This window comes from Cupressus sempervirens, chromosome 8 (assembly GCF_028749045.1).
Source record: "Cupressus sempervirens isolate cs-2001-9-10 chromosome 8, ASM2874904v1, whole genome shotgun sequence".
Classification (NCBI taxonomy): domain Eukaryota; kingdom Viridiplantae; phylum Streptophyta; class Pinopsida; order Cupressales; family Cupressaceae; genus Cupressus; species Cupressus sempervirens.
In genome coordinates this window covers 408,894,359-408,912,360 of record NC_143125.1, presented here as the reverse complement: position 1 = coordinate 408,912,360, position 18,002 = coordinate 408,894,359, and the positions used below count along the sequence as shown (strand labels likewise).

The 18,002-nt window shown below is 32.8% G+C and overlaps 1 protein-coding gene across 4 annotated transcripts; it reads left to right on the top strand.

Moving 5' to 3' along the window:
- Nucleotides 1–1,508: 1,508 nt before the first annotated feature.
- LOC149543005 (phosphate transporter PHO1-like) lies at nt 1,509–10,631 on the top strand. 4 transcript variants are annotated; one of them, XM_089797935.1, is made up of 14 exons: nt 1,509–2,011; nt 3,560–3,812; nt 3,907–4,276; nt 4,801–4,849; nt 6,136–6,207; nt 6,304–6,433; nt 6,531–6,651; nt 7,480–7,729; nt 7,838–7,942; nt 9,117–9,161; nt 9,252–9,404; nt 9,493–9,771; nt 9,938–10,074; nt 10,308–10,631. In XM_089797935.1, exons 1-14 carry the CDS (start codon nt 1,739–1,741, stop codon nt 10,393–10,395), a joined length of 2,325 nt encoding a protein of 774 aa, XP_089654061.1. In that variant the 5' UTR covers nt 1,509–1,738; the 3' UTR covers nt 10,396–10,631. The 4 variants fall into 4 exon arrangements, with proteins under 4 accessions (XP_089654061.1, XP_089654062.1, XP_089654059.1 ...); XM_089797936.1 differs by having other exon boundaries at nt 1,555–2,011; nt 3,910–4,276; XM_089797933.1 differs by having other exon boundaries at nt 1,569–2,011; nt 9,234–9,404.
- Nucleotides 10,632–18,002: the final 7,371 nt, after the last annotated feature.

Genomic DNA, 18,002 nt, shown 5'->3' with positions numbered 1-18,002 from the left:
AAAAATAAGAATAGCTAACTAAATATTCATTACAATATTCTAGAATTAGATACTATATTAGAACACATGTAATACTATTAAGAAACAAACAATTGTCAAACATTATTATCTCACATAAAGTTAAGTTTTATTCACTTTTTATAATTTTGAAAAATATGCTTATATACACAATTAATATCTTCAACTCTTTAATCTAAAGTTATTACTTATATTGAATTTATTACTTTATGGAGAATTGTGAGATTTTTATATTATGTCAATATCATTTTTACAATTATATTTGGGTATATGATTCTAAGTTGATACTTCTTCAACTAAGAGTCAAGGATTAAGAGATGTCTATTCTACCAAAATCATGGTATTAACCTATTTCATATACCATCAAGAACTTTGTACTAAACACAACTTAGTATTTAATGAACTCATTCAAATCCATTCATTTAATGATGTGGTTGAGAACTTGTGCTTTAGGACCCACAAAAGCTACAATATAATATCTCTTTCAAAGAATACAATACAATTCCATTATATTATCATCATATATCAACTCCAAAACAAAAGAATGATATAGTGCACTATAAAAGCTCCTTTTCTTTTATCTAAAGAAAAATAAAATCTATATTTTTAATAATTTTATTGAAATAAATGAATGATTGTCACCAACAGATTCTAGCATGGACATATTGCATTTTTATATCAATATTCATGATGTCGTGTTTGTCCAAAAAACACAGTGAGATCCAAGAGAATCTCCAAGTTGGGTTTATAAAAATCCACGAGCTAAGATCCCTTGGTGATATTTAAATTTGGAAAAGAACATGCACCCCAGAGAAGAGAGAAAGATACGTTTATGGTGAGCACTAGAGAGAGTGTGAATTTATAAAGCAAAAGCAAAGCTTAAATAAGTTGTTTGTCGACAGGAAATGGGCTGTTGCACTATGAAAAGACGATCCCACTTCATTATATCATGATTATCTCCACTATAATTCCAACTCATCAACGATTAACGATTACCCAAAGGTAGCAGCAATTCCTCCTCCACGCCCTGGGTGCCATTACTTTATGCCCAGGTCCATAAAGCCATTCCTCCATTTACGTCCCCTTCCATTGGTCTCTAACAAAGAGCACTTTGCCTCCACCACATTGCTTCAATTTTTCTACCCACTATATGTATTAACTGTTTTTGTCTTTCATTTCCTTTCCTTTCCTTTCAATCACCATGCTGTACACCTACTTTTCTTCTACCTACGTTATGAGCGCCCTTGCCAACTAATATAAGAATGATGATAAGGAGAAGGAGAATGAGAAAGAGAAAGAAAGAGCATGAGAAGGTCGCATGGAATAGCGTACTATGAAAAGGAAACAGTCACCTGCACAAAGCCACATCACTATCTTTGTGTGTTGTCAGCTTTGTGTTCGTTCAAAGAATATGCACACACTTTTCACTCTCTCTTTCTCACTGGGATTAGAAAAACTTGCAATTGGCATGGAAAATCTAATGCGAGCCTACGTTGATGTGTGAATATAATATAGACTAATATAGACTCGTGGGTGCCAATGACTATTTCAGTGGCGTGAAATTCAAGAACTCAGTTGGGTTTAAGAAGAGGGAGGCATATTGTAATTTTATAATAATAATGATAATGTTGGTCGCTGTGAGTGGAGGTACATAAAGCTCAAGGGGAGGGAGTGTGGGGCATTTTCAGCATTAGAATTGGTGTGTTTGTATTGGGGAAAAATGGTGAAGTTTTCGAAGCAGCTGGAGGCACAGTTGATACCCGAATGGAAAGGAGCGTTTGTGAATTACTGGGAATTGAAGAAGGATATCAAGAAGATGAAGCTCATTCGTAAGAAGCCTGCTGTGTGTAGGAATCATCATGATGATGGTGTTCATGAGGGAGGAAGTATGTTCAGCATCTTTGGATATACTTCTGACTCCATTGGAGATTACTTCAAGACTAGAACCAGGGCTTGGATGAGGAGAGGAACGGATCCCGATGTCATGATTCAGGTGGGGAGCTTAACTTTACTAATATTTCATTGCATTAATGTGACAAGATGCTCTCTTTTATCTTTTTCTCTTTTGGGTTGTATTTTTTCGTTGGTGCCATTCACTGTTTGTCTCAATGTACCATGAAAAGCGACAATCACGGTTCTGAACACACTGCTTTAGAATCATTGAACTTTGCATATGGGCAGCTTTTTGTTTCTCTTTTTCCGTTGCGTGTGCGCTTTGTATAAAGATTTTGAGCTTTTCTGAATTTACATAGTTGTTGCTAACACACCCATTTGCCAAACTTATAAGCATTACAGGGAAGTCATGAATGCCATTTGGAAGAGTATTGACAACCCAATTGCTATGCTTTAAGAGCTCTTCTAAACAGGATGTTAGCATTTTATTGCTAGCAAGTGTCTTAGGATAGGCTATAGATTCCACTGTGTATGTTTTTCATTTAATTGCTTGAGTTTCTTTCGTTCAACATTTTAGAATGGCGCATTATATGACTCTATCATCAATGAATGAAGCAATAATAAAGTACTGTAGCTGTAATATGATTTGTGAGACAGTAAAATAACTAATAAAAACCTCTCAAATGACACCAAGCACCATGAACCATTGTTTTTGTAGAGGTATATCTTGTGAAGCTATGAATTTCAGGCTAAAGATTATATCACACAAAATTTTTAAGTTGGTTATTATTACCTCTTGGAAACTATTCTTGAACGATCTTCTAAAAAATCTTTAGGCACGATGCTCATTAACTCCAGCATTTCTAATCACATCGACAGATACTTGTGATGCAATAGCGTCCATTACAAAGATTACTAGAGTGCCCAAAGGACACAAGGAAAAGACAACCCACAACGCCTTAACCCATAGCAAACCCTAGCAGTCAATGGTTACTTGGTTTCTCCTAAACTTGATTAGTCAAAACTTTTTTTTAGTGTCTGCAATAGTATTCTTCAACGTTGATATGAATACATGAACAATCTTTTGATTACTTAGTTTTATCTTTAATCTTATATACCGCACATGAATGTAATTTCTCGCTGGTTTGTTATGTAGTTAGCTATATCCTTGTTCTTTTCTGTGGGAAAACCTTGTTTATATGGTAAATACATATGGTGGAGGGATAGCTCGTACTAAATTCTGTTGGAATCTGCCATGAATATGTATAGTTGGCTATTAAACATGTTTCTCTTCCTTCTGATTGCTTTTATATATATCAAGCTTACATATTACAAAACTTTGATGATCAGGTTGAAACAACCTCTTGTAAACTTTGGTTCATATATATCAAATAAACAATTGAATAGACCACACATCAATGCAATTATTAGTTTTTGGTTTTGAATGTCTATGGAAAATGTTTTTATAGAAATTCCATATGTTTAGTGGATTGTTGGCACTAAATTCTACTGTACTGTTCATTTTGGTTACTCATGCCTTTGAATCAAGAGCATGCATATTATAGATTGTTGATGATCAGACTCAATCAGCACACTCTAAGTTTGGACTTACATAAATTTTATATCATGATATTCCTATAAATATCAGGTTCGTGAGCGAGAAGAGGACGTTTATGAAACAGAGCTAGTGCAGGCACTTGAAGAAGGAGAAGTAGAGGTAACAAAGGCCTTCTTTAAAAGGCTGGATTCCCAATTGAACACAGTCAATCAGTTTTACAGAAGCAAGGAGGCCGAGTTTCTTGAAAGGGGGGAAACTTTGAAACAACAAATGCAGATTCTCATCCAATTCAAATCAAGCCGATCCTTTTCTTCCAATTCACCCTCTTCTACACCACTGCAAGGTCTACCAAACTCTTTTGCTTTTCTTTGTTTCTTGGTACAGTTTTTTCTTTTTCTTCCTCTGATTGAAGAGTGAAAAAATGTGTGTTTGAGCAGCAGGCATGGGAACGGATTCAAGTGAGTTAGAGGGAGAGGAAGGGAGTGAGGAGGTGAATGAGTTGGAGAAGAAAGGTGTCAAGTTTGTGGATTCTCCAAGGACTAATCGATTGTGGAGAAGTAAGAAGGAGAAAAACAAGTGCGCTTCTGTGAGGGGAAAACATATGAGGGTGGATATTCCCGCCACAACCCCTTCAAGAACTATTTCTGCCATTACTCAAGTGGTTTGGGAAGACTTTATGACCCAATCAAAAGCTGCCTCTGCTGGTGTTACGCCCATCACCAGCAAGAAAATCCAAACCGCTGAGAAAATCATACGAGGAGCTTTCGTGGATCTCTACCGAGGCCTTGGCTTACTCAAAACCTATAGGTATTATTCTATCACCTCACATGTAGGTCAGATATGTTGCAATATTGGGATTGTTTCTAATATTGAACTGGTTCTTTCCTAAATTGATTCTTTCTTTTTACTGTAGCTGTTTTCTTTCTTGTAGCTTTATACATTTGGCATACAACTACAGGAAAGGAAACAGCTACAGGAAAGGAAATAGTTACTGGAAAAGGAAAATGCATAAAGCTATAAGAAAGGAAAGAAAAGGAAAGAATCAATTTAGGAAAGAATAGTTTAGAAAAGAATCAGTTTAATATTAGAAACAATCCAATATTTTAACAAAATAATCAATACTAATTTTACAATTTAAAAAAAAATTATATTTCAAAATCATGATTTAACCTAATTCATTCTTTTGTATAATCTATAATTATTTTATTTTATTTTTATTAAAAATAAATAAAGATTTCAATTATTATATGATGTTTACTTGAGTAGTTCTAGTTTGTTGCTTGAAATTAAATTAAATATTAATTCTTATGTTATTATTTTTGTTCATGTAGTTCTTTGAACATGGTTGCGTTTGGAAAAATATTGAAGAAGTTTGATAAGGTACGCTATAAATCTTTCTCTTTTTATAAATTTTTGATCTTATTTTAGACTTGCAAATGTCATAATGTATCTTGTTATATTTACTCACACAAAGTCTATCTTTTCTTCAATATATTCTACTATAACATGATTTGTGAGACCAAAACTAGATATTTTTTTTATATCTCATGTGTGTGCCACCAAGAGAATGCATGCATTAATAAAGTGAGGTTGGAAAATATACTAAAGAAAAATAGGATTGACTGTGTAATCTTTAATATCCTGAATAATTTCTTGTCCAATTGCACTCTTAAGTTATCAATCACTTGATTTATTATCAAATATTTAAATATCATCTCTCTATCTTATAGCGACTAGTTGATCTAATATCTTTCTTGAAAGAGAATAAGACAAAATTCTATTGTAAAGGGTACCTCTTCTAAGTCCAATCCTATAATATCTATGAGGGCAACATAAAGGTTAGAGAAAAATATATTTGAGAGAAATCCATTTCATATTTTGTTCAAATAGCGAAATAAATTCTTCTAAAAGGAGTTTCAAATACTACACAAAATTAGTTCTTCTACAAGACTATTGAGTTCTTTAGATAAAAAGATATCCATGCATGTACTGTGAATTAGCTCCCCATGAATTGTATTGTCATCAAGAATATGGTAAGACTTGAGTATTTTTTATATTAACATTCTAATAGAAGAATCCTTATAGAGATGACTATATGTCTAGATTTGAAGTTTTTTTTTTATCCTTTCACTTGAACAAAAATCAAGAAGAATTATTTGAATAGCAGTGCACATCCTTGCCTTGAAAGTTCGCATGTTGAACACACTTTTGGGAGGGTCTTCCCAATATGATATTATTTAATATCACAACTTCCTTCTCAACATGTTAAAAATAACTAGAAACGCATTATCAATTGCAACCTAAAACTTCGCCTTCATCCTTGCACAGCTTGAATGGTTTTTAAATTTGATTATGTGATTTTTCAATTTATATATAAGTCTACATATGACTTATAGTAGTTACATAAAGGTAGTGAATTGTATTATTAGATTTGAAATTGTAACAAAGTCATATGTTTTCACCATTAAATAAAGTTAAACTAAATATAAGAAACAACATTGATAAAAAGAAATTTATAAAATTAAATTAAAATCACTAAAAACATATAATCTTTAATCATTTAAATTAAAATGTTTCAAGTGTTATTTGGATTCAGTTGATGAAAAATGATATGCGATTTTGAAAAGGAGAATGTAAATGCATCGACCTGTTGAATATATTTCTAGGTACGCGACCAACAAGTTTCTCCCATCTACTTGAAAGCTGTGGAGAGGTCGTACTTCAACAGTTCTGACAAGGTATAATTGGAGATATTATATCCATACTAGATTAAAAGACAGGAATTCAAATAATTCGTATTGTTGATAACAGAATTCATGGTAGCATATGCACAGGTGGTGAAACTTGCAGATGAGGTTGAATGCATCTTCATTAAATATTTCACAGAGGATGACCGCAAGAAGGCCATGAAATTTCTCAGGCCAAAGCAAATCAAGGATTCTCACGCTGTAACTTTTTTCATCGGTACGCATATCTTCCACAATTACCAGAGCTAAGCGTTGAACTTCAATTCACCTTTAATTAAATAGGATGGTTGGTGATAATTTAAGAAATGTTGCAGGCTTATTTACAGGATGCTTTTTAGCTTTGTTTGTGGGTTATGCCATCCTCGCTCATTTGAGTGGAATGTATACAGACCCCACTCACTCTGGCTATATAGAAACGGTTTATCCAATTTTCAGGTTGGACTTCATCTCTCTTATTACTTAAGTAAATTTCAATTTGTTTAGGTGATACATTTGAAATCACATTGGTAGATGACTTTTATTGTACAAATTACTATGTATATATTTTAATTTCTAATCTGTTTAACTAATTTATTTAACATTCTATTAGAATTTAGAATAAGAACATTTATTAATGTGAATTAACAATGTACTATTTAGACAAATCAGATCTTTCAATTCGGCTACAATTTAAATATTTTATAGTAAACTATTGTAAATCTCTGTTTGGTAGTGGGAATACAAGTGGAATAGACATATGTAAATTCCTAAAATCCTGAATTCTTTGTTTGGGTGCACCAAATCGAATTGCGAATAGGAATATAATAGGAGTACGCCTTCCAATTTTGGCTCAAAAATGAGCATTTACAATTCCACCTAAATAGGTGGAATTGGAATACGTATACTTATTCCAGATTTTTTTTTTTTTATAAAACATAAATTTTTGGGTCCTTAAATTCCCCATCAAATATTATGGCTGAACCAAACAGATAATAAGAATATGTATCCCTATATTCTATTCCAGAATAACTATTCTAGAATAATAATTCCTATTCCCATATTTCTATTCCCGCAACCAAAAGACTCGTATAGTCTTCACATCTGAAATTACAGAAGTCATAAGTTGATTGGTGAATTCTATTGTAAAAGTTAATTGGAGAATTCAAACAAATCATCTAAACACTTCAAATTATGAAGTATTTCATTTAAATTTGCTTTGACTAAATGATTTTCAAATCGATAAACATATAGAGATGAGATGATAAGTGAAGTGTTTATGTGCAGCATGTTTGCGTTGTTAAATCTGCATATATTCTTGTATGGGTGCAATATCTTCATGTGGAGGAGCGCAAGAATAAACTATAGCTTCATATTTGAATTCTCACCAAATACAGAGCTCAAGTACAGAGACGTGTTCTTAATGTGCTCAACTCTGATGACCGTGGTGGTGGGAGCCATGGTTGCCCATCTCACACTGCGCACCAAGGGATTTCCCCCTATTGAAACTGATGCCATTCCTGCCTTCTTGTTGCTGGTACATTATATTCTCACTATCTATTTCTACATATTCTCACTACTTGCTTCAAATTCTGATATATATATGCACTTGCACCAACCAATTTTCTTTTGGAATGATTGGCAGGTTTTTGTTTCTCTGCTCTTTTGCCCTTTCAACATTGTTTATAGATCTACTCGTGTTTCCTTCCTCAAGGTTATGAGGAATATCATTCTTGCACCCTTATACAAGGTATGCTATTGATAAGTAAAGTTTTTTTTAGTTTTTTTAAGATTTAATTATTCAATACTTGATTATTTAATATTATAAAGTTAAAGTTAGATTGTTTAGCTTTTAAATCAAATTTATTAATGTATATTTTATAATAATGTTTTATATAAATCTATCTTATAAGAGATAGTTGAGTCATCTATCATCATTATTAGTTGTAAGATTTAATTTTATAACATAAGAATTCAATTTCTTAATGTTTTTTTATATCAAATTTATTAGTTCATATTCACAAACAGTAGTTCACACAAACTCACCTCATCAAATTGAAATAAATATGATTAACAAATCATCATTGTTAGTTTCTATCTATGAGGTTAGAAGATTAATATCAAGATTCAATTATGTGATTTCTTATAATTTAGTTGTATAATTAGAATTCAACTGGACAATATTTGAATCAAACTCATACACCCATATTTTATAAATTGGAGTTCATATAAACCCATTTCATGAGAGCAAAAGACATATAATTAATGGATGAATCATCATTGCTACCTCGTACTTGTTAGATTGTGATGTTAATATCAAGAATATTCAATCTTGTCATATAAGAATTTAGTTTCATAAATAGAATTCACTTGAATAATTTTTTATTCAATAAATGCTAGTTCATATAAACCTATTTCTTGTATATGAAAGATATAATTGATGTATAATCTTTGTTAGTTTATACCTATCAAATTATCATATTAATATCAATCTTGTCCTGTGAGATTTCAGTTGAATATTTAGACTTTACTTGTATAAATTCTCAATCAAATTCATCAACTCATATTTTATATATAATAGTTCATACAAAAATAAAAGAAATATAATTATACTGCGTATCATCATTATTACATTTATATTTATGAAATTATGAAATTATGATATTAATATCAGAAATCATCATCCTTAATAATCAGAGTTCACTTACACAATTTCTAATCGAATTTATGAAATCCTTATTTTATAACTAATCATTCAATTCTATATCTCAAAAAGAAAGAGACACAAATATATCATTATTAACTTATATCTATTAAGCTGTGATATCAAATATCCATATTGTAGAAGAATTCAATTATATAATTTTAGAATCAACATTGAATGAAATATAATTGACTGATGTATCACCATTACTGCTCTGCAGGTGGTCATGACAGACTTCTTCATGGCTGACCAACTAACCAGCCAGGTTAGTTTAGCCTCCCCCCATTTCATGCTAGTATTTTGTACTGGAAATAATCTCTTATTTCCTGAACCTCAGATGGATATGTTATTTCAGGTGACACTTCTAAGGCATTTAGAATTCGTTGCATGCTTTTACATAGGAGGAAGTTTTAGGTCGAATGATTATGGTACTTGCAGACACAGCAAGACCTACAGAGAAATGGCCTACGTCGTTTCATTTCTTCCATATTATTGGCGAGCATTACAGGTCTGTTTTTCTCTACTCTACTGAGCAACCCTGAGAAATGTAAAACTTGGACTAAATTTTTGTAATATTTGGGTGTGTGTGTGTATAGTGTGCGAGAAGATGGGTGGAAGAAGGAAATGCAGATCATCTTGCAAATCTAGGAAAGTACGTGTCAGCCATATTTGCAGCTGGAGCAAGGCTAACATATGCTATGTATCCAAATACATGTTGGCTTATACTGGTTGTGCTTACCTCAACTATTGCAACCATATATCAGCTCTATTGGGATTTTGTCAAAGACTGGGGACTGCTTAATCCACATTCAAAGAACCCCTGGTTAAGGGACGAACTCATTCTCAAGCACAAGTCTCTTTACTTCATCTCTATTGTAAGCCACACATCTCTCTAACTCTTACTACCATTAATTCTCATTTAGTTGTAGCCCAAGTGCATGTTGGAAAGGTTTTTCTTTTGGAAGTTTAGGAGTTCATTTTGTTAATTGGTTTGAAAGCACAAGCTTATGTTGATAAGACTATTCTCGTTTGAAAATGCAGGCACTAAATTTCGTCCTTCGACTTGCATGGGTGCAAACAATCATGCATTTGAATCATGGAAGTTATGGGTATAGAGTAATTGATTTTGTTTTGGCATCTCTTGAAGTCTTTCGACGTGGTCATTGGAATTTTTATAGGTATACATATATTTTCCAATCACATATAAAGAATATATTTTAAATTTTAATTTATTCTAATAATATTTCTAAAATTATACCAATAGATAGATCTTATTTGAAGAAGCTAACCCAATTCAAAAAATCATTTAAACAACTTAAACTCTAAGATATATTATTTGAGCTCAAGCTATTATGAAAATAGAGAATCAAATACAAGGCATTGATATATTTAGGTGGAGTATTTTGTGTAGGTTGGAGAACGAGCATTTGAATAATGTGGGTAAGTACAGAGCCATGAAGACGGTGCCCTTACCATTCCGTGAGCTCGAAGTGGAGTGATAGAAAGATGAATATACATCAGACCATACAATGACGATCTAACTTGATTGTTACTGGTTTGATTGAGTGACATAACCACTATTAATTTGTATTTATGTATCATTTCTTTCAATGAAATCAAGGTGTGTTATTACCATAGCTTTGATGTCCACCAACTTGGACTACATGGTAATGAACATGAATAAATGTAGCCAATGAATTTAAATGGTCAATTAACTACTAAGAATTTATATGAACCTATGCTTTATTCAAAGATTAGGAAATGCATTAACATTTCTAACTCTACAAATATTATTTAAATTTATTTATTCTGCTTTGCTTCATAAAGTAAAAGGGAGAGAAAGTAGAAGGGGAAAGTTTTAAGGGGAATGTCTTAAGGTGAAGATCTATGATGATGGCACATGTAAAGAAGTTCCTTTCATTTTTAGCTCACATGGGATAGGTTTCAAACAAGTACTTTTTATAATTTGAATAAACTTGAATATAAAATTAATTTAATAAAGAAATATAAATGAATATAATTCATCTATCTATATGTCTTTTTAAAATCTGACGATAATTTCAAATTTTCAAATACAAACATAATGGTTGTTAAATATCTTATTGGTGTGATCCTCTCAAGCTTCTTCTCAAAGAAATGTCTTAGAAGAAAATAGAAGAGAAATGGTTCTTAGGTTGTGTAGTGATATAATGAGAAAGAAACATATTTTTCTTTAGTTTCATTGACATAAATATAGTGACTTTTTCAAAGGAATTTATATTTTAAGAAAAATTGGAACAAAAATTGTTCATGTAATGAAAATCATAAAAGTAACATCAATGATGATTCAAAGTACATGACTATTAAATCTAGTAAATTCTAACAATAGTGGGAGTAAATGTTGGTATTCTATTAAATACTAGAAAATGCATCACTACCAATAAATTTATTGAATAGTTAAGTCTTATTATAGCTTCAGACATATGTATCCATCATAAATGGATGAGTTCACTTTTCTATATCAAAATTAAGAAACATTAAACAAAAGGATAATCACATGGAAAATAAAAACATGGTAGCATACTAATAAATGATAATACTTGAGAGAAACCTTAGATAAGTGAAAACTCGAGTAATGGATAAAAGTACTCCTCATTTCATGATCAATGTTGAATATTAAAGTGATAAAATTATGCCTCATAAGAATAAAGAGGCCATAGTAATGATTGAAAGATAATCTTTTGACTATAGTATGTTTCTTCGATTCAAAATAATTTACTTGCACATTCATACATAATATAAACATAATAATGAAGGGTGAAATGATAGAGAATCCATGTTCTTGAATATTATGTAATATCTCTTTGTCACTCTGTGGTGCCAAAATGAAAGAACAAATCTCAGAAGATTTACTTCAAATGCTAAAATACCTAATTTTTGAAGGTTTTTCTAGTACAATGAGATCACCATTCTCACCAATAGGTGAAATTATATTTGATTAACAATGGTCAAGCCATCACCTACAAAAAATAGAAATTTCATCAAATTTAATTTTCTACTCACATCTAATGCATATGCACTTAATTTAGTAAAGTTTCAATATGCTCTATGTCACCTTTAATGCTCTTGAATAAGAATTTAGTACCTTATATCACATACCAAAACTCTAATGCAAACTTGATTCTTAATATTTCTTACAACTTCATCCACTACCACATGAGAGGTCAGTTTACGTGCCATGAAATTGCCTTTTCATTTTAATTACATGCATCTTCACTAATCGGGATTCACATCTTAACAAATACAAATGATTTATCAATTGATATTGGAAGTGATCTTCCATTAATGATTTAAATGTTTGATCATCACCAATAATAATGTTGGATCAGGATTTGATATGGAACATCAAATAATAATAATCTTTGATTAATAATCTCTAAATGCATATCAATAATATACCTAGAATATATGTTTTTCCAATTAGATACAAGCATGATAATCAGTTCCCAAAACATATATGAAATAAAATTTTTGACCCCAACTAATGATGTAATTGAGAATGCTATGAAGTTTTTTAAGAGAGTCATATGAGTTGTCTTGTTGACAATAATGTCAATTCTTAGTTGTTCATACATTATACTAATTCACTAGAGTTCTATATCATTTGACTGATGAAGATGTTTTGATTGATGAAGGGAATTTGAAGAAAGTATGTTGATGATAGGCTTGATAAGTATGTTATTCAATGGGCACTTGAATGAGTTAGACAGTGATAATGTAATATTGGTTTGATTGTTTTACAATCATGTAATCTTGTAATATAATGAGTTATACAAACACATTATGTACATGTTAGGTGTTTAAGGACCCCTGGGAACATATGATATCATTTAATGGGTCAAAAGGGGTCATAGGGGTCATAGGGTCATAGGGGTCATAGGACACCCTATGACCCCATTTAACCCATTCAAACACATGATGTATCTATCTAGGGGTCCTAGGAGCCCTATGAACATATGTTTTCATATAATCGGTCGAAATGGGTTATAATATACTCTTTGACCCCTTTAAACTCATTCGAAGACACGATATATGTTCCAAGGGATCTTAAGACCTTTAGGAATATATGTTTTCATTTAATGGGCCAAAATGGGTCACAAGGAACCCTATGATCGCATTTGACCCATTCAAACACATGATGTATGTCTCTAGGACTCCTAAGAATGTACCTTATGACTCCTTTTCGATCCATTCAAACACATCATGTATGTTCTTAGGAGTCCTAGTACCCCTAGGAACATATGTTGTCATATAATGGGTCAAAAGTGGTCCTAGAGTACTCTATGATGCCTTTCAACTCATTTGAACACATGATATATGTTTATAGGGGTCCTAGGAGTCCCAAGAACATATGTTTTCATTTAATGGTTCAAAAGGGATTCTAGAGTACTCTATAAACACTTTTGACTCATATGAACAATTATAATATGTCCCTAGGGGTCCTAGGAGCCATAGGGTTATATGTTATCATGAAATGTGTCAAAAGGGGTCATAGGTTATCTTACGACCCCTTTCGACCCATTATAAAAAATAAAATAGGTCCCTACGGGTCCTAGGACCCCTAGGTACTTATGTTGTCATAAAATGTGTTGAAAGGTGTTATATGTTATTGTATCACCCCTCTTGACCCATACAAACAATTATAATATGTCCCTAGGGGTCTTAGGGTCCTAGGTTATCATGAAATGTGTCAAATGAAGTCATAGGTTATCCTATTACCCCCCTTTGACCCTTTGAAACAAATAAAATAGGTCCCTAGTGGTGCTTATGTTGTCATGAAATGTGTTGAAAATGGTCATAGGTTATCCTATGAGCCCTTTCAACCCATATGAACAATTACAATATGGCCCTAGTGGTCCTAGGACCCTTAAGGACATATGTTGTAATGAAATGTGTTGAAAGGGGTCATAAGTTATCCTATCACCTCTTTTGACCCATTTGTAAAAATGGAATAGGTCTCTAGCGGTCCCAAGATCCCTACGGATATATATTGTCATGAAATGCGTCAAAAAGGGTCATAGGTTATCCTATGACCCCTTTCAACCCATGTAAATGATTATAATATGTCCGTAGGGGTCCAAGGACCCCTAGGGACATATGTTGTCATGAAAAATGTTAATTGGGGTCATATATTATCCTATGACCCCTTTCAACCCATTCAAAAAAATAAAATAGGTCCCTAGAGACATATGTTGTCATGAAATGTGTCGAAAGGGGTTATAGGTTATCTTATGACATCTTTTGACCCATTCAAACAAATGAATTAGGTCCCTAGAGGTCCTAGGACCCGTAGGGACATATGTTATCATGAAATATGTCGAAAGTGACCATAGGTTATCCTATGATCTCTTTCAATCCATTTGAACAAATGTAATAGGTCTTTAGGAGACTTGGGACATATGTTAGAATGAAATGCATCAGAAGAGGTCATAGGTTATCCTATGACCTTTTGACCCATTTTAACAAATGAAATAGGTCCCTAGGGGTCCTAGGACCCCTAAGGATATATGTTGTCATGAAATGCATTGAAAGGGGTTATAGGTTATCGTATGACCCAATAAAATAGGTCCCTAGGGGTCCTAGGACCCTGAAAGACATATGTTGACATAAAATATGTTGAAAGGGGTCATAGGGTACTCTATGAGCCCTTTCAAATCATTCAAATACATGATATATGTTCATAGTGGTTCTAGGACCCTTATGAACATATGTTATCACTTAAAGGGTCAAAAGTGGTCATAAGTTATCCTATGACCTATTCTAACCCATTTAAATACACGATTTATGTTCCTAGGAACATATGTTGTCATATAATGTATTGAAAAGGTTCATGGGGTACTCTATGACCCTTTTCAACTCAATTGAACACATGATATATTTTCCTAGGGGTTCTAGGATCCCTATGAACATATGTTATCATTTAATGGGTTGAAAGGGGTCATTAGAAACCCTATGACCCCTTTCAACCCATTCAAAAATGTGATGTATGCCCCTAGGGGACCTAGGACCCCTAGGGACATACACAATGTGTTGTAATGGGTTAAAAGGGGTCATAGGATACTCTATGACCCCTTTCAATCCATTATATGACAACATATGTTCTCCTAGGGACATGCATGTTGTGTTTGAATTGGTAAAAGGGGGTCATAGGGAATTTCATGACACATTTTGACCCATTACATGAAAAAATATGTTCATAGGGTTTATAGGGCTCCTAGGGACATACATGTTGTGTTTCAATGGGTTGAATGGGATTAAAGGATATCATATGACCCCTTTCAACTCATTACATGACAAAATATGTTCTTGTGAGTCCTAAGACCCCTAGGGACAAACATGTTGCGTTGAAATGGTTTGAAAGGGGTCATAAGATAACCTATTACCCATTTCAGTCAAATATATGACAACTTATGTTCCTAGGGGTCCTAGGGCCCCTAGGGACATACATGTTGTGTTCCAATGGGTAGAAAGGCCTCATAGGGTATCCTATGACCCATTTGGACCCATTAGATAAAAATATATGTTCCTAGGGTTGCTAGGACTCCTAGGGACATACCTCTTATATTCCAATGGGTAGAAAGGGGTTATAGGGTATCTTATGACCCCTTTTGATACATTACATGAGAACATATGTTTGTAGGGGTCGTAGGACCCTTATCATCATGTGTGTGGTGTTCTAATGGGTCAAATTTTGACCCATTACATGATAACATATGTTCTTAGGGGTCCTAAGACCCTAGGTTCATACATGTTGTGTTCCAATGGGTCAAAAGGGGTCATCAAATACCCTATGACCCCTTTCGGCCCATTACATGACAACATATGTTCCTTAGTGTCCTATGACCCCTAGGAACATATGTTGTCATGTAATGGGTTGAAAGGGTCATAAGATACTCTATGACCCCTTTTGAGCCATTGGAACACAACATATATGTCTATAGGGGTTCTAAGACCCCTAGGAACATATGTTATTATGTAATAGGTCAAAAAGAGTCATAGGATACTCTATAACCCCTTTCTACCCATTGAAACACGAGATGTATGTCCCTAGGGGGACTCCTAGAAACATACATCATCATATAGTTTATTAACTTAGGCTACTAATGTATATAATATATAATGATAATATATATGATATATAGTTAGGGTATATAAAATAATTCCCTGAGTCAGCTATTAGATCTTCTCAATTAATTATTATAAGACCACATTAAGAACACATTACACTTAGTGATAACATTAATCTTTTGTCTTGCAACTTGAATATCTTTCCATACACGTAATATTATGATGAGAGAGCTTAGCAATGTCATTATCATCAGGTCTTCTTCACATCCTCAACTTCGATTCTTAGAATAATAATTCTGCTAATAGATATAACAAGTTTAATAGAAATGCCTATTTAACAAGTTTAGCATAACATGCCTATTTAAACTCTATCTTAGAACAAACATCACCAATAAATACATAACTTCTTCTAGACTTAACATTTTTTCACCTGACGTTAACTGCATATACTCCCATAACCTCAGATAGTGAGAATAATTGATTATCCATCTGTACCAACTTGATCTTTCTATTGTTCTTCTATCATTTACCACAGAAGATTGCTATGTCGACATCAATGAAAAAATTAGTCATGAATGTAACATATCATCATGATAACATATCTACAATACTCCCCTATAGGAATATCATCAGCATCCATGCTTCTAATAGATCTATCTTATTTTGTAATGTAATTTCATTGTATCAAAAATATGATTGCATTTTAATAATGAATGGAGTATTGATATCTTTCTAAAAGTTGGATTGTATGAAAACATGTATTGCTTAAAAAGTTTGTTTTTCCATGAATTCAAATGGTCCTTGAAAATGGCTTTAAAATGGTAGATTGTGGTAACTGATCAAAAAAGTATTGTACATACTTCATTAATTCTTTGGGGCTTGGGGCCGACATGTACTTATTCATTATAACCCTAAAGCGCTAAAAATACTTGTATAAAAGGGCTTAGGTTTAGGGATTGTTTCATAATTGTGATGAAAAAATTGGTTCTTGCAGCAATATTGAGCTATAAGGAATTATGGATTGTAATCAGGTTGTAATCACTAGATCGTAAAAATATTGGACTTTTTATTTGGTGGACGTAGCCCAGGGTTTGGGTGAGCCACATTAAATCTTAGTGTCTTGTGTTCTTTTCTGTGTGATCTATTATTTTCTAATATAGGTTATATTTGCATGTAATTTTTATTTCTATATGTGGTTTTATCCTAATAAGTGGTATCATAGCAAGGTTTTTTTTCAGTTATCCTTTGCAGGAAAGTTTCACGATTGAGTGGGAGTCTCACAATTGAGTGGGAGTGATGGAAAACAAGGGTAAGCTAAGGGTTGACATGTTTAATGGGCAAAACTTTTAGTTATGGAAGATGCAAATAGAAGACTATCTGTATCAAAAGGATTTATGGAAGTTGTTGGAAGGCAAAACCAAGAATCAGGGATCTATGTCAAATGATGAATGGGATCTTTTATAAATAAAGGCACTTGAAAGCATTTGATTATGCCTAGCACCATCAGTGGCATTTAATATTACAAAAGCGAAGAAGATAGAAGAATTGATGCGAACCCTAGTGAAACTATATGAGCCCTCTGCTTCAAACAAGGTATTTCTCATGAAGTATTTATTTAATATGAAAATGGCATAAGGTAGATCTATTGTAGATCATTTAAATGAGTTTAATACTATTACTAGTCAATTATCTTTTGTGGGTATCAATTTTGATGAAGAAATTAGGGCTCTCTTGATTTTTTGTTCTTTGCCTGAAAGTTGGAATGGCTTGGTAATGGCTGTGAGTAATTCTGTTCCTAGATCTAGTACCCTAAAATATGATGATGTGATTGGTATTTTTTTGAATGAGGAAACTCATAGGAAAACCTTAGGTGGATCTACATCAAGAAGTGCTTTGAACGCACAAAGTAGAGGCAGAATGACTGAGAGAGGAAGTAATTCCAAAAATTGCAAGAAATCAAGAGGAAAGTCAAAGGGGAGGAGGTCTTGATTGAGAGGGT

Coding starts and splice junctions, on each gene's coding strand:
- LOC149543005 (XM_089797933.1), top strand. CDS start 1,739: ATGGTGAAGTTTTCGAAGCAGCTGGAGGCACAGTTGATACCCGAATGG. Junction 3,813..3,906: donor CTCTTCTACACCACTGCAAG/GTCTACCAAACT, acceptor GTGTTTGAGCAG/CAGGCATGGGAACGGATTCA. Junction 6,652..7,479: donor ACGGTTTATCCAATTTTCAG/GTTGGACTTCAT, acceptor GTTTATGTGCAG/CATGTTTGCGTTGTTAAATC.